Here is a 24,101-nt window from a genome sequence, read left to right as displayed (position 1 = left end):
AAAGTGAGATCAATACAAATGTATTTATTCTGAGACCAAAGCATCACAGCGAGGCTTATCTGGTGGTGGACTACCTATGGTAAGATTCTAAATCCGCACCGCCATACCGCAGGGGAAGTGGAGAAAACCAAACTCTTTACGAACTACAGTACTGTAACTACACAGCAGCACCACACACACACACGGGGACCCACAGACAAGTTTATTGTGATACAATCTGCGTTTTTCCCCCCTTCAAAATGAAAAGAATACGTCAAATATTCTTGATAAAAATAAATCTCCTTTGGTTAGTTTAAAAAAACAGTGCAGACAGTGCAATGAGGCAATCGTTTACTGTGTGCTTTGCTTCTCCTTCCTTGGCTATTGACAGTATATACCAGTTATCTTTTGAGGCTTGTAAAGGCAATGTGGTTTCTGCTGCCCAACTTGCTTGTCACTACAGTGCTCTGTGGAGGGAGAAGAGGGGGGAGTGGAGGGGGACGGGGGCCCAGTCTCAGACAGCCGGTGAGGGGGCGTCTGGGTCTGGCTCGTAGTGGTAGCTTGGCTGAGGCTGGATGTCCAGTTCGTCCACCTGAGGACCAGGGTGCATGTTGACCAGCTGGTCCTGTGGAATGTCTGCAGCGGCGGCTGCCAGGTTGGTGATGGACTTGCTCTTCACACACTGGAAGTCAACATGGCGACTCTTGCCCTCCTCCTTCTCCCAGGACATGCGGATGAAGGGCCTCTGGACGTAGTTGTAGATTACCTCTGGCCGGCTGCCGGGACGCTTCTTCACCTTCTCCTTGTAGGTGGGGTAACCTGGGAGGATAAAAACAGACATTTTGGTTTGGGAGTTAGTGACATTTATGTTTTCTGTTCAAATACTTCTCATCTATAAAAAAAAAATGTATTGGTTAATAAAACAATTGTATTTGAAGTATATTTATACAAAAAGTGTGGTCTTCAATACTTTTTATCCGGTTGGGGTAACAATTTAGGCTATATTGAGTTGCTCTTATACCTGCAATATCACATTTATTACTCTACTAGTAACAACATTGTCACATGCTGTAACAGTAATAGGGCCTGTTAGTATTACATACTAATAATGGATGAGTGATTCTGGTAATTACATGATTGCAAAGCAGGCTTAAGAGTAACTAGTGTTACTCTTAAGTGTTATCAGAAATTGTATAGACATGAAAGTAAAACTTCTTGATTGACATTATGTGCAACAAGGAACAAGGCAGTTTAGTGATGATCCACCATACCTTCAATTCCTAGTCTGATTTTCTTAAGTCCTCTTTCTTTTAATACTGATTTGGCAACGTCACGATTCTCTATGTACTTGAAGAATCTGTACAGTTTTGTGCTGTATATAACTGTAAAGAAAAATGAAAAAGTATTATTGTTTATATAATTAAATGTCATACATATTCTAAGTAAAATAACACAGACATTCAGCAATACAGATAAAGCAGGTGAACCAGTGCACTCAAAGTCTATTTCCTGTGTTTTGTGTCATACCTGTACAACAGCTGATGTAAAACGTGTTAATTTTTTTTACCACTTTAATGCAAAACTATTACAGTAAGTAACTTGTTACCCAGAACTAATGCACTGGGCCTTTAACATGTCATCCCAATCAATTATAATCTTGGGCAATTATTTTCACAGCGATACAAACCACTCATAGGTGACTTGATGAAATGGCTTGCTTGTAAACTACTATATCAGCAGAGCCAGTGAGGTGAATGACCTGACTCACTCTGAGAATACTCCTCTCCCATCTGCGGAGGGTACTCCTCGTCCCAGTCCACCACGTCGTCGTCTGTCAGGACCACTACGTGACACTCCCTCTCTCCATTCTGGGCGCTGGCCACCATCAGAGGCAGCACCATCTCCTCTAAGTAAAAGTCAAACTGACGCCTCGCCCCATCGTTGGACAGCTCGTGCATGAGTGCACCTGGAAAATAGGAGCAGGTGGATTGAGACAACCAAACTTTATTTATATTTCAGGGTGAGAACTACACTCAAGCATGCGCGCGTGCGCACACACACACGTGAGGAAAACTAGACACATCCACATTTAAAACAATGTCAATCAATAGCCCACATTGTGGAAACTCTGCAATCATCTGACATGGATCAAACCTGTAAGCTAATACTGACTTAGTTTCAGAGCTGTGACACCTACTCACCCACAACATGTCAACACCTCCACAACCCCAAACACACAGCAGGCTAAATAAACCTAGCATCTAATACAGAACAATGATATGGAATGAAATATTACATGTCTATTATCATGTCATTATAATGAGAAAGAGAGGGCCTGATGGCACATAGCTATATACACTCACTGAGGTCTCTACACTTGATGGTGCTGTAGTCGAAGGAGATGCAGAGGTAGTCACATGCTTCTCTCAGCTCGGGAATGGAGATACCATCAGGACAGCGGATTATCCCAGATTTGTAGTAATCCTGCCATTTAAAAGTCACACAGGAAAAACCAACAGGCAGCCATCACGGAGGCTGCTCTGCGCACACACAGAACAGAGCCTTCAGACAACAGCAAATGGCAGTGACGTCACTGTCTTCCTACCACCCCCACAGACCCGTTTACAGCCAGAGAAACACGGAGATCGTTCAAGTATAACACTGAAAAGAAAATGGATGGAGGCTGCAGGAGCTATTCACAAGATAGTGCCTGAAACGGCTGTTAGCTTTCTTTGTGCCTTGAATGCTAACGCTGCCAGACATATTTTCCCTCTCTCCCTGCTGTTTTAGTCGGGTCGACTTTGGCGGTAGAGCTCTTCACATGCCGAGCACAGATCTGTACAACGAGACTGTTAATACTGACAATCCAAGATAAGCCTTGAAATCAAACAAAGAAGTGCATTTAGCATGTTCTTGAGTCCCAACTATCCACATTAGAATCTCTCCCCCATACAAATAGGCATAGAGATGCGAAATTGCTACGTTGACATGCAAGAACAACGTACAGCCTGTGAGTCACACAGAAAGCTGCTCTTGAGCCTGAAATAACATCCAGAAACCCTATGATACATACACAAACAGATGCCATTACCTGGTTGTTCTCCTCCCCTGTGTCTCTGGATAGTTAAGTGGAACAGCAGGGCGAACAAACACAAAAATGAAAGCACTAGCATGCTGTACAGCATTAGTATCTCTGATCCCGGTCAATGTGCCTTATGTAACATTGATTATTTGCCCTACATTTCCACACTTCCGCAAAAATACACAATATATCAGACGGACAACCTCAGAGATTGTTTGTGAACAATCTTATTTGTCAAGGTATTACTAGAAAGTAATTGCATACAAATGCACTATAAGCCCTTGAATAATATGGAAATGATGCTGCAACCATATGCAAATAAAATATGTATTGACCCCTATACATTTGGCCACTTCCCAATTTCTGGTAATTGAATAATAAAGGTGCTTGTTTTAGATAGGTCAGAACACTGAATGCCTATTCTTCTTCTCAATAAAATATATAGGGGATGGATAGAAGGATCTGTGAGAGAACGTATGTTCCATTCCAGTCATGAATGACACAGCAGAATAATCCCTCACTTCATCAATACCAACCCATCTCTGGCGACATTAGGTGAAACTGTATGACATTATCAAACCAGAATGAGTCTTACCAGGATGGCTCTGAAAACAGTTGAGCTGATTCCATCTGCCACCTCAAATTCCCCTTTGTCATTGGGCCTGGTAAAATTGTATTCCCTCCCGGAACCAAACATTCTACGAGAGAGGAAAACATTTGGTTTGAAATTAACTATCCCTTTAATTTTCTGTAATATCCCTTTGATAAAATATTTTGCTGTACCTTCCCAGCATGGTGTTGGGCTGAGCAGTGAAGATAGCCGGGTCCACCACGAAGCGGGTGTTGTCCACGATCAGAGTGACCCTCTCGGCCGTTCGCAAAGTCCGCGCCCCCTCCTTGGTGTTCTCATAGACGTAGATGAGGTCACAGGGGCTGTGGACGTGTCCGTGGCCCAGGCCCTTACAGGGGGCCTCTTTGCTGAACAGGCTGCTTCTGCTGTTACTCACTGTGATGCAACTGGGCCCCACCGACATCATGGCCCTGGGCGGCCGAGGGCTTGATGACCTGGAGGAAGAACCACCCTCGCCCCGCTCACGATCTGGAAGAGACAAACAGACAGAGTACCGTAGGTAAGGCGCTAACACTGCGGTCTCATCACACTGTTGCTGGTTGTCATAAGGATGAAAAAAGGCATTGAAAGCTTTCACAAGAGCCTTTCAAGGCTTGAATATTCAACTGTTACTGTAGCAATTTAAACATCATTCAGTTCGGCCATTGGCTTAATTCCCAGAGTGGGTCCAGACTGAGTAGCAGTCGTATGACTACCGTGGCTCCGCCTCTGGGTGAGGCTTTAAGGAGATTTCTACGTGATGAAACCACTTCAGACAGTGATTTTGTGTAGTTAGAAAGGGCCTCAATCTAACAGCTGGACCTGAGGCATCTGAGACGGCCTTGTTATGTCAGTGTCTCATCACTACACTGTGTGGTTCTGTCGCATAGCAGTAATGGATTACAGAATGAGCAACGGGTACAGCCAGGGTGTTGCTCCAGTGATGGAGATGAAACACTGGGAAGCTACTCACCACTGTTGTGCTGTCGGGTGGGCGAGGTGATGTTTCTGATGCAAGGGGTCAGCTGACCCTCGCCCCTCTCATGGGAGGAGTCTCGGGAGCGGTCGCTGGAGCGCCGGTGGTCACTGTCCCTGCAGCGGTCGAGGCCTCCGCTGGCGCCATGCAGGTTCATGTTGACTAGGTCGGCCTCCAGTTGTGGGACTGCTGGGAGGCGGGGCTGGGCACTGAGAGAGGAGAAGATCACACACACACAGTCAGAGATACACACATGAGCACTGAGGGAAAAGTGAACATTTTGCATGCTTCTCTGCAGAGAAAAGTGGATAAAAGCCTGCAATAAACTCATGTGAATCCTGTCGCAGATTTTTTTTGGGAGTGCTGACCGCTGTAGAAAGATTGCCACTACAACACTACTGCTTGCTGCCTGCAGCTAGAACCCTATACTCTGAGAAACACATTAGGGAATGAATCCATGTGAAACAATCCCATTGAACTCCCCACTTAACTGTGGGGACAACACATACATTGGACTATTACTCCTCTTGGAGTGGCCTTTGTAAAATCTGAAATATTACCCTGATGGAGCAGACTACACACAATGCCTGAATTACCAATAATAATTTGTTCTTAACTGACTTGCCTAGTTTAAAAAAATATTTTAAAAATCAAAAATAATATTCATTTCCCATTGAAGCATTTAAACGTAAAACTCTACTGTCTGTTGCAGAAGAGCCTTTCTACAGGGAAATTTAGAAACTGGTCATCCCATTGAGACAAGCAGAGACAGAAGCAGGAAGCATTGTTCTGTTATCTGCAGCAGCCTCTTTACCTCTGAAACCGCTCTCACACCATCTGGTTTGTCTAGTCTGGCCAGCGTGCCATACAGCAGGTCTCCCTAATAAAGAGCGGCTCCTGCCCCAGGGACGTGATTATGAAATATGATGAGGCTGAAGTGAATGCCCCTGGAGAGAATGGACTAGAGAGAGCAGCACATTGAGGAACTCTCAAAGACAGGAGAGCTTTAAAGAAACTGCTTTATAGTCCCTCCAATGGATGACGTCCGTCCACCTTCTAGTTCCCCATAGAAAACTGTGTCCAGTCAACCGTAACAGGGTCTGACATCTGAGTCCTCCTCCACTGATGGAGTCCCAGAGAATGAGAAAAATCACAGACCTGGGGGACTGACTGGCTGACCCAGAGCAGCAGAAATCAGTCATTTCACTACACGTGGAGAACAACCAACTTACTTCATGCGGCAAAATAAGGCAGAATGTCATGTTATTCAATTTTGTGTCCAAATAATTGCTGTCTATATTTTGGCAGCGGCTGAATGGATGCTAAACAGTGGTCCAGGATGCTAGCTCTCATCATGCAGTATGCAGGTCAGAGCCAGGCAGGCCTGCTCTACAGTATGCGAGTCCCCTGCTCTTTGAGCAGCTTGTCCTCATTACTGCACCAGTATAGAATACTGCCATGTAAACAAAAACTGAACCAAAAAAACAATGAGTAGACTATCCCCAGATGGTGTGTGGACTATCTTTTTGAGAAATCTGAATAATATATTTTTTTAAATCATTAGGTTGGGGAATGTGATTAAAAGCATTGGACAGCATTGGAGATGCCGGTGAATGTAGGAACAGCATAGGCTGGTTATGGAATGGTGCCCCTATTGCACTCAGCAGCAATTCAGGTCAGCAAACACAGCAGCATCAACCCCTTTAGGCTATCTACTCGACCTATTATCTACAATAGTTTGGCATAATTTGAATTTTTAATATAGGGTAGAATGTCCAACAGGAAGGATTTTTGACCAGATTGTTTAATGTATAAAACAAATCTTCTTCCAGTGCAAGAAGCAGGCAAGTCTAGCACGACCTGCAAACAATGGATCAGTGAGAGCGATAGCGTTCATCTCATCTTTCATGCAGCAATGCAAAGCTATATCCATCCACATATTAATAGCTCCCGCGATTACCTCACATAGAATCTTGAAAATAGCATTTTTTTCCACGAAATAACTTGGGATGCAAATTGCATGGTTGAATATTATATGACTGTGATAAGAAGAAAAAAAATCCACAGATGCACTTGTGTTATAGGCGTCTGCAGCATTGAGTCCCGTTACTTAAAGAAAAAGGTCCCATCAATAATTTAGAGCGCTGAGTGCTGACACTGCTACTTTGATGTTAAACAGAGAAGAATGCGCACTAGTGTCGAGGGTTTAACCCTTTACAAAAATGTATATAAATAAACCCTATGCGTTCTGATCGGCAAACCAAGAAATTAGACACTTCCCTTTTAAAGACACACGCAGTCTTGCTTTATTTTCCCCTTTCCACATTGCTGTTTATTAGAATGCGTGGAAAAGCCGCATAAAAAAAACACATCGAATTAATATTTACAAAATATAGGAAATCAACACATGCCATAAGAAACAGAATGAATAGGATGATGAGCATACCTACCCGTCTGTATCGCACGGCAAATGAAAGACAAAGCAGCACGGGATGAGCTGAGGGATGAAAGCACAAAGGACATGGGCTCCTCCGAACAAAGCAGGCTTGCCAGCCGGTTTAGCATAGTTGGGCATTACTTTCGAACTTCAGCATTATTTCGTAGACTCTGATTCAACTTTCTAGCTGTGAGAGCACAGGCTGAAAATTCTCTTTCAAAAAGACTCGATCGCACCAATGACAAAAAAAAATAGAGACAGGAGGGCCAGTATTTCAATTCAGACAGGGAGACCCGTAGATATGAATGGCTGTGCGCTTTTTTTCTCCACGAAATCGAGTCAGACACACACAGAGCAAACCTCCTGACGTAGGCGTAGCCCGACCTCCCCGTCTACTCTCCTGATCATACCTCAGTGGTCCTGATACTGCCCTTGTTGACACGATTCTCCATAGCAGCATCAAGCAGCATGGCTTGGCTGATTAAATAAAATAGCTGGCTTGAGGATGAAGGACATGACAGAGCACAATTTGACCTCTGGACCAGATAAGTGCTATGATTAACAGAGGTGTGTGGGGATTTTTTGAGTAGTCCATCCAGAGAGGTAGCACTACAACCATAGATGTATCAAATGATACCCAACACTTTGACACATGGTGTATATTGTAGACTGTTAATCATGTCATTATCTTGCTTAATAAACACTTCATAACACTATTTTGATATTTGTATTTAATCTATAGGCTACTTTTCATTGTCTGAATTAAAATAATGTATCGAAATATACTTAGCAGCTTCTTATTCCATTATCAAAAAGCCTGTTAATGATTGCAGATGTCAAATTATTGATTAAATCTGTACATGTTTACAATGATTGCAATTTGCAATGCAAGTGTAAACTAGATTTTCAGTGAGTGTTTAGGTGGAAGAAGAAACATATCAATATGGTTGTCGTCATTGGGCTTAACTGGTGGACTTTTGTGCATCTCTTCCACATGAGCCATAGCCGTACACCAGGGGTAGACAACGAAATTCAGCAGCAGGCCAATTTTTGTCAGATTGGCTGGTCGGGGGGCCAAACCCAGACGACGCTGGGCCAATTGTGTACCGCCCTATGGGACTCCCAATCACGGCCGGATGTGATACAGTCAGGAATCAAACCAGGGACTGTAATGACGACTCTTGCACTGAGATGCAGTGCCTTAGACCGCTGCACCACTCGGGAGCCCAAGTGTATGAAATAAACACTATTATAAACTTGGTGGGTCAAGCCCTGAATGCTGATTGGCTGACAGCCATGGTATATCAGACCGTATACCACGGGTATGACGAAACATTTATTTTTACGGCTCTAATTACGTTGGTAACCAGTTTATAATAGCAATAAGGCACCTCAGGGGTTTGACCAATACTGATGGCACCGATAGAGATGGCAGCTTCGCTTCAAGTCCTTAGAAAACTGTGCAGGATTTTTTTTTTTTTATGTAATATTTCTTACATTGTTATCCCAGAAAACCTTAAAATGTTATTACAAACAGCAGGGAAGAACTATTGGATATCAAAGAGACGTCAACTTACCAGCACTACGACCAGAAATATGACTTCCCCAAAGCAGATCCTTTGTGAACTCAAGTCCTTTTGTTCACCTGACCTAGAATTCCTCACAATCAAATGCGACCGTATTCTTTCCCAAGAGAACTCTCCTCGGTTATCGCCACAGCTGTGAATATCCCCCCGCAAGCGGATACCAAGACGGCCATCAAGGAACTTTACTGGAATTTATGCAAACTGGAAACCATACATCCTGAGGCTGCATTTATTGCAGCTGGGGATTTTAACAAAGCTAATCTGAGAACAAGGCTACCTAAATTCTATCAGCATATCGATTGCAGTACACGAGCGAGTAACACACTCGACAACTGCTACTCTAACTTCCGTGATGCATACAAGGCCCTCCCCACCCTCTTTTTGGCAAATCTGACCATGAATCCATCCTGTTGCTCCCCTCCAAAAGGCAGAAACTGAAACAGGAAGCGCCCGTGCTTAGGTCTATCCAACGCTGGTCTGACCAATCGGATTCCACGCTTCAAGATTGTTTCGATCACTTGGACTGAGATACAGTGGGCCGAACAAGTATTTGATACACTGTATAAAAGACACCTGTCCACACACTCAATCAAACAGACTCCAACCTCTCCACAATGGCCAAGACCAGAGAGCTGTGTAAGGACATCAGGGATAAAATTGTCGACCTGCACAAGGCTGGGATGGGCTACAGGACTATAGGCAAGCAGCTTGGTGAGAAGGCAACAACTGTTGGCGCAATTATTAGAAAATGGAAGAAGTTCAAGATGACGGTCAATCACCCTCGGTCTGGGGCTCCATGCAAGATCTCAAATTGTGGGGCATCAATGATCATGAGGAAGGTGAGGGATCAACCCAGAACTACACGGCAGGACCTGGTCAATGACGTGAAGAGAGCTGGGACCACAGTCTCAAAGAAAACCATTAGTAACACACTACGCCGTCATGGATTAAAATCCTGCAGCGCACGCAAGGTCCCCCTGCTCAAGCCAGCGCATGTCCAGGCCCGTCTGAAGTTTGCCAATGACCAGAGGAGGAATGGGAGAAGGTCATGTGGTCTGATGATACAAAAATATATTATTTTGGTCTAAACTCCACTCGCCGTGTTTGGAGGAAGAAGGATGAGTACAACCCCAAGAACACCATCCCAACCGTGAAGCATGGAGGTGGAAACATCATTCTTTGGGGATGCTTTTCTGCAAAGGGGACAGGACGACTGCACCGTATTGAGGGGAGGATGGACGGGGCCCATGTATCGCGAGATCTTGGCCAACAACCTCCTTCCCTCAGTAAGAGCATTCAAGATGGGTCGTGGCTGGGTCTTCCAGTATGACAACGACCCGAAACACACAGCCAGGGCAACTAAGGAGTGGCTCCGTAAGAAGCATCTCAAGGTCCTGGAGTGGCCTAGCCAGTCTCCAGACCTGAACCCAATAGAACATCTTTGGAGGGAGCTGAAAGTCCGTATTGCCCAGCGACAGCCCCGAAACCTGAATGATCTGGAGAAGGTCTGTATGGAGGAGTGGGCCAAAATCCCTGCTGCAGTGTGTGCAAACCTGGTCAAGAACTACAGGAAACGTATGATCTCTGTAATTGCAAACAAAGGTTTCTGTACCAAATATTAAGTTCTGCTTTTCTGATGTATCAAATACTTATGTCATGCAATAAAATGCAAATTAATTACTTAAAGATCATACAATGTGATTTTCTGGATTTTTGTTTTAGATTCCGTCTCTCACAGTTGAAGTGTGCCTATGATAAAAAATTACAGACCTCTACATGCTTTGTAAGTAGGAAAACCTGCAAAATCGTCAGTGTATCAAATACTTGTTCTCCCCACTGTATGTTCCGGGTAGCCTCAGACAATAACATTGATGTCAATGCTGTCTCGGTTAGCGAGTTTATAAGGAAGTGCATAGGATATGTTGTACCCACTGTGACTATTAAAACCTTCCCAAACCAGAAACCATGGATTGATGGCAGCATTCGCGCAAAACTGAAAGCACGTACCACCGCATTTAATCATGGCAAGGCGATTGGAAACATGACAGAATACAGACAGTGTACTTATTTCCTCTGTAAGGCAATCAAACAAGCAAAGCGTCAGTATAGAGACAAAGTGGAGTCGCAATTCAACAGCTCAAACAGGAGACGTATGTGGCCGGGTCTACAGACAATCACGGCATACAAAAAGAAAACCAGCCGTGTCGGACATCGACGTCTTGCTCCTAGACAAATTAAACAACTTCTTTGCACGCTTTGAGGACAATACAGTGCCACCGACACAGCCTGCTACCAAAGACTGTGGGCTCTCCTTCTCCGTGGTCGACATGAGTAAAACATTTAAAACGTGTTAACTCTCGCAAGACAGACAGCATCCCTAGCCACGTCCTCAGAGCATGCGCAGACCAGCTGGCTGGTGTGTTTACGGACATATTCAATCAATCCCCATCCCAGTCTGCTGTCCCCACATGCTTCAAGATGGCCACCATTATTCCTGTTCCGAAGAAAGCTAAAGTAACTGAACTAAATGACTATCGCCCCGCAGCACTCACTTCTGAAAGCATGAAGTGCTTTGAGAGACTAGTCAAGGATCATATCACCTCCACCCTACCTGTTACCCTAGACCCACTCCAATTTGCTTACCGCCCCAATAGGTCTACAGACGATGCAATCGCCATCACACTGCACACAGCCCTATCCCATCTGGACAAGAGGAATACCTATGTAAGAATGCTGTTCATTGACTACAGCTCAGCATTCAACACCATAGTACCCTCCAAGCTCATCATAAAGCTTGAGGCCCTGGGTCTCGACCCCGCCCTGTGCAACTGGATCCTGGACTTCCTGATGAGCCACCCCCAGGTGTTGAAGGTAGGAAACAATACTTCCACTCCGCTGATCCTCAACACTGGGGCCCCACAAGGGTGCGTTCTCAGAACCTCTCCTGTACTCCCTGTTCACTCACGACTGTGTGGCCATGCACGCCTCCAACTCAATCATCAAGTTTGCAGACGACACTACAGTGGTAGGCTTGATTACCAACATCGACAAAGGCAAAAGCATACCCAAAGCATACCCATTCCCCACACGTTCCTCTTTCCTTCACTCTTTGTCTCATCTGTCCACAATACTTTTTTCCAGAACTCTTGGGGCTCTTTTAGGTGCTTTTCAGCAAACTGCAATCTCGCCTTTCTGTTCTTCAGGCTTATCAGTGATTTGCATCTTGTAGTGTACCCTCTGTAGTCCTGCTGGTGTAGTCTTCTATGTATGGTAGACTTTGACACATCTACACCTGCATCCAGGAGAGTGTTTTTGATCTGTTGGGCTGTTGTCAGGGGGTTTTTCTTCACTAAAGAGAGTATTCTCCGGTCATCCACTACAGTGGTCTTCTTCACTCTACCGGGTCTTTTGACATAATTGAGTTCACTGGTTGTTTTTTTCTTGTTAATGATGAACCAAACTGTTGCCTTGGGCATGCCCAGGGTTTTGCAATGTTCCTGATTGATTGATTTTCATTTCTGAGCCTTATGACGGCCATCTTCATTTGCATCCACACTAATGTCTTCCTCATGTTGTCACACCCCAACAACAACCTGGTCACTGTCCAATGAATTATGGTGCTCACTATATATATTCTCGTCCCATTCCTTTACTAGCTTGTGTGTATTAGGTTTTGTTGTGGAATTGTTGGATATTACCTGTTAGATATTGCTGCACTGTCAGATCTAGAAGCATAAGCATTTCGCTACTCTCACAATAACATCTGCTAACCATGTGTATGTGACCAATAAAATTTGATCCTAAGAACAGTATCCTAAGAACAGCCCTTATCCGTGGTATATTGGCCATATTCCACACCTCCTCGGGCCGTATTTCTTAAATATACCTTGATTAGAGTCAATATATATGTTAGAATCATCTTTGGCAGAAACCATGGGTGTGGGGGGACAATGCAAAAAGTCTGGGAAGCAATTTGATTAGCTGTTCAGGAGACATATGGCCTGGGGTAGAAGCTGTTATTAAGAAGTCTTTTGGACCTACACCTGGCGCTCCGGTGCCGCTTGCATTGCAGTAGCAGAGAGAACAGTCTATGGCTATGGTGGCAATTTTTAGGGCCTTCCTCTGACACTGCCTGGTATAGAGGTCCTGGATGGCAGGAAGCTTGGCCTCAGTGATGTACTGGGCCATATGCACTACCCTCTGTTGTGCCTTGCGGTCAGAAGCTGAGCAGTTGCCATACCAGGAGGTGATGCAACCTGTCAGGATGCTCTCGATGGTGCAGCTGTATAACCTTTTGAGGATCTTGAAATGCCTCTTACGAAGCCACTCCTTCATTGCCCGGGCGGTGTGTTTGGGATCATTGTCATGCTGAAAGACCCAGCCACGTTTCATCTTCAATGCCCTTGCTGATGGAAGGAGGTTTTCACTCAAAATCTCACGATACATGGCCCCATTCATTCTTTCCTTTACACGGATCAGTCATCCTGGTCCCTTTGCAGAAAAACAGCCCCAAAGCATGATGTTTCCACCCCCATGCTTCACAGTAGGTATGGTGTTCTTTGGATGCAACTCAGCATTCTTTGTCCTCCAAACACAACGAGTTGAGTTTTTACCAAAAAGTTCAATTTTGGTTTCATCTGACCATATGACATTCTCCCAATCTTCTTCTGGATCATCCAAATGCTCTCTAGCAAACTTCAGACGGGCCTGGACATGTACTGGCTTAAGCAGGGGGACACGTCTGGCACTGCAGGATTTGAGTCCCTGGCGGCGTAGTGTGTTACTGATGGTAGGCTTTGTTACTTTGGTCCCAGCTCTCTGCAGGTCATTCACTAGGTCCCCCCGTGTGATTCTGGGATTTTTGCTCACCGTTCTTGTGATCATTTTGACCCCACGGGGTGAGATCTTGCGTGGAGCCCCAGATCGAGGGAGATTATCAGTGGTCTTGTATGTCTTCCATTTCCTAATAATTGCTCCCACAGTTGATTTCTTCAAACCAAGCTGCTTACCTATTGCAGATTCAGTCTTCCCAGCCTGGTGCAGGTCTACAATTTTGTTTCTTGTGTCCTTTGACAGCTCTTTAGTCTTGGCCATAGTGGAGTTTGGAGTGTGACTGTTTGAGGTTGTGGACAGGTGTCTGTTATACTGATAACAAGTTCAAACAGGTGCCATTAATACAGGTAACGAGTGGAGGACAGAGGAGCCTATTAAAGAAGGTCTGTGAGAGCCAGAAATCTTGCTTGTTTGTAGGTGACCAAATACTTATTTTCCACCATAATTTGCAAATAAATTCATTAAAAATCCTACAATGTGATTTTCTGGATTTCTTTTTCTCATTTTGTCTGTCATAGTTGAAGTGTACCTATGATGAAAATTACAGGCCTCTCTCATCTTTTTAAGTGGGAGAACTTGCACATTTGGTGGCTGACTAAATACTTTTTTGCCCCACTGTATGTGAGAATGCTGTTCATCGACTACAACTACAGCTCATTTAACACCATAGTACCCTCCAAACTCGTCATTAAGCTTGGGACCCTGGGTCTCGACCCCGCCCTGTGCAACTGGGTACTGGACATCCTGACAGGCCGCCCCCAGGTGGTGAGGGTAGGTAACAAAATCTCCACCCCGCTGATCCTCAACACCGGCGCCCCACAAGGGTGCGTTCTGAGCCCTCTCCTGTACTCCCTGTTCACCCACGACTGCGTGGCCATGACTGCCTCCAACTCAATCATCAAGTTTGTGGACGACACTACAGTGGTAGGCTTGATTACCAACAACGACGAGAAGGCCCACAGGGAGGAGGTGAGGGCCCTCAGAGTGTGGTGTCAGGAAAATAACCTCATACTCAACATCAACAAAACAAAGGAGAAGATTGTGGACTTCAGGAAACAGCAGAGGGAGCACCCCCCTATCCACAAGAAGGTGCAGCAGCGCATCTTCAACCTCAGGAGGCTGAAGAAATTTGGCTTGTCACCAAAAGCACTCACAAACTTCTACAGATGCACAATCGAGAGCATCCTGTCGGGCTGCATCACCGCCTGGTACGGCAACTGCTCCGCCCACAACCGTAAGGCCCCCATGTTGAGGGTCAGCATGGCAGATGTGTTGTTACCTATCCTTACCACCTGGGGGCGGCCCATCAGGAAGTCCTGGATTCAGTCCCAGGGTACTTAGCTTAGTGATGAGTAGTCAATGAACAGCATTCTCACGTAGGTGTTTCTTTTGTCCAGGTGGGAAAGGGCAGTGTTGAGTGCAATAGAGATTGCATCATCTGTTTATCTGTTGGGGTGGTATGCAAATTGGCGTGGGTCTAGGGTTTCTGGGATAATGGTGTTGATGTGAGCCATGACCTGCCTTTCAAAGCAGCTCACGGTTACAGACATGAGTGCTACAGGTCAGTAGTCATTTAGGCAGGTTACCTTGATGTTCTTGGGCACAGGGACTATGGTGGTCTGCTTGAAACATGTTGGTATTATAAAATTGGCCAGGGACAGGTTGAAAATGTCAGTGAAGACACTTGCCAGTTGTTCAGTGCATTGTCGGAGTACACGTCCTGGTAATCTGTTGGCCCTGCAGCCTTGTGAATGTTGACCTGTTTAAAGATCTTACTCACATTGGCTACGGAGAGCGTGATCACACAGTCGTCCGGAACAGCTGATGCTCTCATGCATGTTTCAGTGTTGCTTGCCTCGAAGTGAGCATAGAAGTCATTTAGCTCATCCGGTAGGCTCGTGTCACTGGTCAGCTCGCGGCTATGCTTCCCTTTGTAGTCCGTAATAGTTTGCAAGCCCTGCTACATCCGACGAGCGTCAGAGCCGGTGTCGTACGATTCAATCTTAGTCCTGTATTGACGCCTTGCCTGTTTGATGATTCGTTGGAGGGCATAGCGGGATTTCTTGTAAGCGTCCGGATTAAAGTCAGGCTCCTTGAAATCGGCAGCTCTACCCTTTAGCTCAGTGCGGATGTTGCCTGTAATCCATGGCTTCTGGTTGGGGTATGTACGCACGGTCACTGTGGGGACAACATCATCGATGCACTTATTGATGAAGCCAGTGACTGATATTGTGTACTCCTCAATGCCATCGGAAGAATCCTGGAACATATTCCCGTCTGTGCTAGCAAAACAGTCCTGTAGCTTCGCATCTACGTCACCTGACCATTTCCGTATTGAGCAAGTCACTGGTACTTCCTGCTTTAGTTTTTGCAGGAATCAGGAGGATGGAATTATGGTCATATTTGCCAAATGGGGGGCGAGAGAGAGCTTTGTACACATCTCTGTGTGTGGAGTAAAGGTGGTCTAGAGTTTTTTCCCCTCTGGTTGCACATGTAACATGCTGGTAGAAATTAGGAAAACAGATTTAAGTTTCTCTGGATGAGCATTTTCTTGTTTGCTTATGGCCTTATACAGATCAATGAGTGCGGTCTTAGTGCCAGCATCGGTTTGTGGTGGTAAATAGACAGCTACGAAAAATATAGATGAAAACTCTCTTGGTAAATAGTGTGGTCTACAGCTTATATATATATATATATATATATATATATATATACTCTACCTCAGGCGAGCAAAACCTAGAGACTTCCTTAATATTAGATTTTGTGCACCAGCAGATATTTACAAATACACAGAGCACCACCCCTTGTCTTACCGGAGACAGCTGTTCTATCTTGCCGATGCACCGAAAACCCAGCCAGCTGTATGTTATCCATGTCGTCGTTCAGCCACGACTCTGTGAAAAATAAGATATTACAGTTAATGTCCCGTTGGTAGGATAGTCTCGATTGGAGCTCATCCATTTTATTAACCAATGATTTGCACGTTGGCTAATTGGACTGATGGTAGAGGTGGAGTACCCACTTGTCGTCAGATCCTTACAAGGAACCCCAACCTACATCCCTAATCTCTGTCTCTTCTTCATGCAAATGACATGGATTTGGGCCTTGTCGTGTGTCTGAAGTAAATCCTTCACATCCGACTCAAAAAAAAGAAAAAATCTTTGTCCAGTACGAGGTGAGTAATCGCTGTCCTGATATCCAGAATCTATTTTCGGTCATAAGAGACAGTGGTAGAAACATTATGTACAAAATAAGTTACAAATAATGCGAAAACACACACACACACACACAAAATAGCACAATTGCTAGGAGCCCGTAGTACAACAGCATCTCCTCCGGCGCCATCTCAATTTACAAGGCTTTGCATGTAGGCAAAAAAGTGTATCCCTTTGCCATGTTTTTTGGGGCAATATTACTTTAGTGCTTTGTAACATACATATTCATGTTTATTCTGTATATTTGCATTCTTCTTTTCATTGTCATTTCGATAATTATTTTGGAGTCACTACAGTGTTGAGCCAACTCAGTTTTCACCCATCACAGCCACTGAACTCACAGCCACTGTAGCTGTTAAAAAATAAATAAAAATAACATCACCAACGGCCTCATGGTGACATCCCTAAGCAGTTTCCTTCCGCTCCTGCAGCTCAGTTCAGAAGGATGACTGCATCTTTGATATTTCTGGGTGGTTTAATACATCATCCACAGCATAATTAATAAATGGACCATGCTGAAAGATATATTCGATGTCTGATTGTTATTGTTACCCATCTACCAATCACTGTTCCCTGGTCTTTGTAGTTGAATTTGTGCTTGAAATGTAATACTTACAGATTTATGTATGGGCACAGAGGAAGGGGTAGTCATTAAAAAAAATCATGTCAACCCCTTATATTTCACACAAACTGAGGTCATATATAGTGCATTCGGAAAGCATTCAGACGTCTTGACTTTTTCCACATTTTGTTACATTACAGCCTTACTGTTTCCCCCCCTCAAACTACACAAAATACTCCATAATGACAACGCAAAAAAAAAAAGAAAATCATATTTACATAAATATTCAGACCCTTTACCCAGTACTTTGTTGAAGCACCTTTGGCAGCAATTACAGCCTTGAGTGTCCTCAGGTATGTGCTGCAAGCTTGGCACACCTGTATTTGGGGAGTGTCTCCCATTCTTCTCTGCAGATCCTCTCAAGCTCTGTCATGTTGGATGGGGGAGCGTCGCTGCACAGCTATTTTTTATTTTTACCCCCTTTTCATGGTATCCAATTTTTTAGTAGCTACTATCTTGTCTCATCGCTACAACTCCCGTACGGACCCGGGAGAGACGAAGGTTGAAAGTCATGCATCCTCCGATACACAACCCAACCAAGCCAGACTGCTTCTTAACACAGCGCGGATCCAACCCGGAAGCCAGCCGCACCAATGTGTCGGAGGAAACACCGTGCACCTGGCAACTGTGCACTGCGCTCGGCCAGCCACAGGAGTCGCTGGTGTGCAATGAGACAAGGATATCCCTACCGGCCAAGCCCCCCCTAACCCGAACGACGCTGGGCCAATTGTGCGTCGCCCCACGGACCTCCCGGTCACAGCCGGTTGCGACAGAGCCTGGGCGCGAACCCAGAGTCTCTGGTGGCGCAGCTGGCGCTGCAGTACAGCACCCTTAACCACTGTGCCACCCGGGAGGCCCTGCACAGCTATTTTCAAGTCTCTCCAGAGATGTTCGATCGGGTTCAAGTCCAGGCTCTGGCTGGGCCACTCAAGGACATTGAGACTTGTCCCGAAGTCACTCCTGTGTGAACCTTTGCCCCAGTTGGAGATCCTGAGCGCTCTGGAGCAGGTTTTCATCAAGGATCTATCTGTACTTTTTGCCATTCATTTCTTCCTCAATCCAGACTAGTCTCCCAGTCCCTGCGGCTGAAAAACATCCCCACGGCAAGATGCTGGTTTCCTCCAGATGTGACGCTTGGCATTCAGGCTAGCAAACATTTCTAAAAACCTGTTTTTGTTTGTATGGGGTGTGTGTGTAGATTTGAGGAAAACATTTAATATAATCAATCTAATCAATTTACAATATAATCAATTTTAGAATAATAAAAATGTGGAAAAAGTGAAGGGGTCTGAATACTTTCCGAATGCACTGTAACAAAAATGTTTAGCTAAGCCAAATCTTACTTCTGAACTATACAGAACAAAAATAGAAACGCAACCTTTAAAAGAGTCAGTCCCATTTTTTCATGAGCTGAAATAAAAGATCCCAGAAATACGCACAAAAAGATTATTGAGTAGTATTTAATTCTGTAATAAAGCCCTTTTGTGGGGAAAACCTAATTCTGACTGGCTGGGCCTGGCTTCCCAGTGGGTAGGCCTATGCCTTCACAGACCCAGCCATGACTACGCCCCTGCCCAGTCATGTGAAATCCATAGATTAGGGCCTGTGATCAATTGACTGATTTCCTTCTATGAACTCTAATTCAGTAAAATATTTGAAATTATTGCATGTTGCGTTTATATTTTTGTTCAATATAATTTAGGCTTGCCTAAACAAAGGCGGAGAATACTTAAGCAACGACTGACTATATCTTACTAATTCAATGTATAAAAAAATTATATTTAATTTTATTGTGTAGATCAATGACTAAAAATGTAATTTAAATCTATTTCAATACCACTTTGTAACCCATTTTTTGCTAAATTCCGGGTGATTTGTGTATTTTTTTTAATCAAAAACTAAAATCATATTTCTTCACAAAAAAATTGGGGGCTCAAAAACTGATTCCGGGAACGGTTTTGGCCCACAGGTGCCGGTTGCCGACGCCTGCCGTAGACACATTTGTAGGTTGTTGTTGTCATCCTCTAGGGCTGGCACAATAAATCCTATAAAATCAACAATTATGGACAATAACCATGAACCCCAAAAAAAGTATAACAAATGTTTGTTTTTTTGTAGGGCAAAAGGCTAAATAAGAGGTCTCCGGATATCCAAAGGACAATCCAATAACTGCAAATACAGTGCCTTGCGAAAGTATTCGGCCCCCTTGAACTTTGCGACCTTTTGCCACATTTCAGGCTTCAAACATAAAGATATAAAACTGTATTTTTTTGTGAAGAATCAACAACAAGTGGGACACAATCATGAAGTGGAACGACATTTATTGGATATTTCAATTTTTTTTAACAAATCAAAAACTGAAAAATTGGGCGTGCAAAATTATTCAGCCCCCTTAAGTTAATACTTTGTAGCGCCACCTTTTGCTGCGATTACAGCTGAAAGTCGCTTGGGGTATGTCTCTATCAGTTTTGCACATCGAGAGACTGACATTTTTTCCCATTCCTCCTTGCAAAACAGCTCGAGCTCAGTGAGGTTGGATGGAGAGCATTTGTGAACAGCAGTTTTCAGTTCTTTCCACAGATTCTCGATTGGATTCAGGTCTGGACTTTGACTTGGCCATTCTAACACCTGGATATGTTTATTTTTGAACCATTCCATTGTAGATTTTGCTTTATGTTTTGGATCATTGTCTTGTTGGAAGACAAATCTCCGTCCCAGTCTCAGGTCTTTTGCAGACTCCATCAGGTTTTCTTCCAGAATGGTCCTGTATTTGGCTCCATCCATCTTCCCATCAATTTTAACCATCTTCCCTGTCCCTGCTAAAGAAAAGCAGGCCCAAACCATGATGCTGCCACCACCATGTTTGACAGTGGGGATGGTGTGTTCAGGGTGTGAGCTGTGTTGCTTTTACGCCAAACATAACGTTTTGCATTGTTGCCAAAAAGTTCAATTTTGGTTTCATCTGACCAGAGCACCTTCTTCCACATGTTTGGTGTGTCTCCCAGGTGGCTTGTGGCAAACTTTAAACAACACTTTTTATGGATATCTTTAAGAAATGGCTTTCTTCTTGCCACTCTTCCATAAAGGCCAGATTTGTGCAATATACGACTGATTGTTGTCCTATGGACAGAGTATCCCACCTAGATCTCTGCAGTTCATCCAGAGTGATCATGGGCCTCTTGGCTGCATCTCTGATCAGTCTTCTCCTTGTATGACCTGAAAGTTTAGAGGGACGGCCAGGTCTTGGTAGATTTGCAGTGGTCTGATACTCCTTCCATTTCAATATTATCGCTTGCACAGTGCTCCTTGGGATGTTTAAAGCTTGGGAAATCTTTTTGTATCCAAATCCGGCTTTAAACTTCTTCACAACAGTATCTCGGACCTGCCTGGTGTGTTCCTTGTTCTTCATGATGCTCTCTGCGCTTTTAACGGACCTCTGAGACTATCACAGTGCAGGTGCATTTATACGGAGACTTGATTACACACAGGTGGATTGTATTTATCATCATTAGTCATTTAGGTCAACATTGGATCATTCAGAGATCCTCACTGAACTTCTGGGGAGAGTTTGCTGCACTGAAAGTAAAGGGGCTGAATAATTTTGCACGCCCAATTTTTCAATTTTTGATTTGTTAAAAAAGTTGGAAATATCCAATAAATGTCGTTCCACTTCATGATTGTGTCCCACTTGTTGTTGATTCTTCACAAAAAAATACAGTTTTATATCTTTATGTTTGAAGCCTGAAATGTGGCAAAAGGTCGCAAAGTTCAAGGGGGCCGAATACTTTCGCAAGGCACTGTACTTGACCAGCAAGTTGTATTTAGCATAGTGTTCAAATATGAAGATATCAGTGTATTAATGACCAAATGAAAGTTCAAAATCAAAATGGTGCTGTCTTCTTTTGGATAACATGACAAAATTTCATGAACATGCATTGCTTTCTGTGAGATGTGCAACACTATTCATCAAGCACACACACATAACACAGTAGTTGAAAGAGCAAGTCAACAGATTAAATGATAGGCTAATTCTGTCATGCCCTGATCTGTTCTACCTGTCCTTGTGATTGTCTCCACCCCCTCCGGGTGTCTCTTATTTTCCCTAGTGTTTTCATCCCTGTGTTTCCTGTCTCTCTGTGCCAGTTCGTCTTGTATGTTCAAGTCAACCAGCGAGTTTTTCCGGTGCGCCTGTTTTCTATTCTCTGTTACTAGTCCACACGGTTTTGACCTGTGCCTGTTTTTCTGGACTCCATTCCCACCTGCCTGACCATTCTGCCTGCCTGCTATTCTGTACCTCTGGAACTCTGAACTGGTTTTGACCTTTTGCCTGTCCACAATCATTCTCTTGCCTACCCCTTTCGGATTGTTAATAAACATCTTGTACTCTAATCATCTGCCTTCTGTGTCTGGGTCTCGCCTTCTGGTCTCTGCCAAGTGCCCCACACACACCTCAGTTATCACACCTTCCACTTAAAAGGGATACTGCGAGATTCTGGCAACTTACCCAGAGTGAGAAAAACTTGTGGAAATCATTTTTATGTCTCCTAATACAGTATGAAAGAAGTTAGCAGTTATTTCACGAGCCAATACTAATAAGCGTTAGCGTAATGACTGAAAGTCTACAGGTACGCTTCTTGTATGATTTTGTCAAATAAACCACTCATACCCTACTCCACAATATTGTTCTACAACTGTAATTGCCATTGTATTGAAAATACTGTTCTCCGGTGCAGAAAATATATCTGCTGCAAATGTCAAACCTGTGCGCACACCCATCCTTTCTTTATGCCTGGTTTTACAAGAACACACAATGCAGGAGAAAGTCCAAACACCTTTTGAAAATGAGGCCCTAAGCTATTGGCACACGGTATGTGAGTCATGGATCTCTCTCAACCAATCATCAACCTTTAGGCCTAAACTCGGGCAAAAACATGGAATTGAACCAGCACAAATTATTCAACCGTTTGTTGTCAATCTTCAACAAAGAAACAAACACATTGTTACATTTCTAGGTCAGGGAAATTCCACGGTAACGGAATTATGCAGAGACTCCAATTTTCACTTTTAATTGTATCCCAAACTAAAACCTTTGATTTCAAAGTTTAACAAACCATGCAACTCTACGCACAATGTCTACTTTGAACAATTTACACAGTAAATAAAAACAAACATTTTCTTCAAACTGTGTAGATGCAGTTTGGTAACATAATTAGAATAAAACTAAGGGAGATTTTACAGTAATTCTGTTACCAGACTGCATCTGCACAGTTTTTCCTGTAAATGTGTATTGTATAATTGTCAGTGGAAATTATTAAAAGTAGTTATTGTGCATAGAGTTCTATGGTTTGTTAAACTTTGAAATCAATGTTTTTTGTTTGGTATAGGCTACATTTTAAAGTGAAAAATCTGAGTCTCAGCATAATTCCATTACCTTGGAATTGCCTGTCATATGTTTGAATGTAAGTGAAAAAACATTGTCAACTTAAATAATGGTCACTTCAGAATGCAAGATAATTCCTGAAACTAAACAATCTTATTCATATATAAAAATGGTATTGGACAGCTGTCTTGAATGCTGAACAATCAAGCATTTTCACAAGTCCTACTGTGCTGTCCTTGTTATACAATTATTTCTGTAAGTAACAATACAGTACTCTTCAGTAATAAATCCTAGTTTTATCACCTTGAGTGTCTGTGAAGACACTCATACCCGACAACTCAGTGTGCTTGAGTTGTCCTCTAAAATGCGGACATTCAGCCATCACAGGTAGGTAGGTAGAGGAGGGATCAATGAGGAATCAGCCACCATCAGCACTTATGACAAGTTTCTATGTTAATGGAAAACATAGGCCTACATGTTTATTGTTCGCTTCACATTAGTTCAGAGTTTACCCAAAACCCGGTCCTCGGGACCACACGTTTTTTTTTTTTTTTTTGCTATAGTACTACACATTTGATTCAAATAAATAAACTAATCATCAAGCTTTGAACATTTGTAAAACCAACACATGCACTCTTTGGGGTCCCGAGGAAAGAGTTGGGGAAACGCTACATTAGTTGAAGAAACGTAAATTACATGCTATATATTATTACAACAACCAGAGCCTTCCATTGGCAAAGGTAACTTATTCTCTACTTAACGTTAGCGAGTTAGAATTCCTATACAACAGAAATGATGTAATCCTGCGTTACCATACCTCCAAAATCACATCGTTGTCATAATTCCCTTACAGTTCTGGAGAATGTTGTATTGGAAAAACGGGTAGATTTTAATTGGATGTTACATTTCAAGAACCCTCCCCCACACGCTGGTGTGTTAAGTGCGTCACTGTTTCCGGTCCGGGTAGTTTGTTTTCAAGTGTTGCGGACAATCTGCGATTTATATTTATTGAAATTGGATTACGCTGTTAAAGTCAAACATTACAACACGTTCTCAACCGCTCTGGTGACAAACATACTGTAACAACCCTGGGTTTATATGCGCGGAAATCGACTTTGCCTTGCGAGCATGCTTTTGCGGCACAGTCGATAGCGCGCCGTACCTCAGGCTCGAAGGTCGAGGGTTCGAGACCTGCTCCCTGCTGTTTCATTACAATACTTTATTTCTTGTCTCCATTCGTCCACAATTAATGCTTGCTGCGCTTTGCTACCACAAAAGATGGTGAAGATTAGCCATTTTGTTTTTGTAAGGAACTAAAAAACAGAAGCAGGGGTTCAACCTATTCAAGGAAATACATTTTTATCATGTTGCAAAATATAGA

The 24,101-nt window shown here is 43.6% G+C and overlaps 1 protein-coding gene across 2 annotated transcripts; it reads right to left on the bottom strand.

Annotated features, from left to right (window-relative positions):
* Nucleotides 1-4: 4 nt before the first annotated feature.
* LOC139374524 (BTB/POZ domain-containing protein 10-like) lies at nucleotides 5-23,646 on the bottom strand. 2 transcript variants are annotated; one of them, XM_071115526.1, is made up of 9 exons: nucleotides 23,538-23,646; nucleotides 16,317-16,397; nucleotides 4,645-4,856; nucleotides 3,845-4,160; nucleotides 3,657-3,759; nucleotides 2,343-2,463; nucleotides 1,748-1,945; nucleotides 1,251-1,361; nucleotides 5-798 (listed from the first exon to the last, which is right to left on the bottom strand). In XM_071115526.1, exons 3-9 carry the CDS (start codon nucleotides 4,802-4,804, stop codon nucleotides 494-496), a joined length of 1,314 nt encoding a protein of 437 aa, XP_070971627.1. In that variant the 5' UTR covers nucleotides 4,805-4,856; nucleotides 16,317-16,397; nucleotides 23,538-23,646; the 3' UTR covers nucleotides 5-493. The 2 variants fall into 2 exon arrangements, with proteins under 2 accessions (XP_070971627.1, XP_070971623.1); XM_071115522.1 differs by lacking the exons at nucleotides 16,317-16,397; nucleotides 23,538-23,646 and adding an exon at nucleotides 7,098-7,363.
* Between the last annotated feature and the right edge of the window lie 455 nt (nucleotides 23,647-24,101).

Source organism: Oncorhynchus clarkii, chromosome 2, assembly GCF_045791955.1.
Source record: "Oncorhynchus clarkii lewisi isolate Uvic-CL-2024 chromosome 2, UVic_Ocla_1.0, whole genome shotgun sequence".
NCBI classification, from domain to species: Eukaryota; Metazoa; Chordata; class Actinopteri; order Salmoniformes; family Salmonidae; genus Oncorhynchus; species Oncorhynchus clarkii.
Note: the sequence above shows the minus strand (reverse complement) of the source record. Positions and strands in the feature narration are given on the sequence as shown.

What these genes read in the sequence shown, in the direction of transcription:
- LOC139374524 (XM_071115522.1), bottom strand. Translation starts at nt 7,222, where the DNA reads ATGCCCAACTATGCTAAACCGGCTGGCAAGCCTGCTTTGTTCGGAGGA. An exon ending in CATCAAGTGTAGAGACCTCA is followed by an intron (nt 1,946 to 2,342) that starts GTGAGTGTATAT and finishes CCTATTTTCCAG; the next exon opens with GTGCACTCATGCACGAGCTG. An exon ending in AATCAGACTAGGAATTGAAG is followed by an intron (nt 799 to 1,250) that starts GTATGGTGGATC and finishes TTATCCTCCCAG; the next exon opens with GTTACCCCACCTACAAGGAG.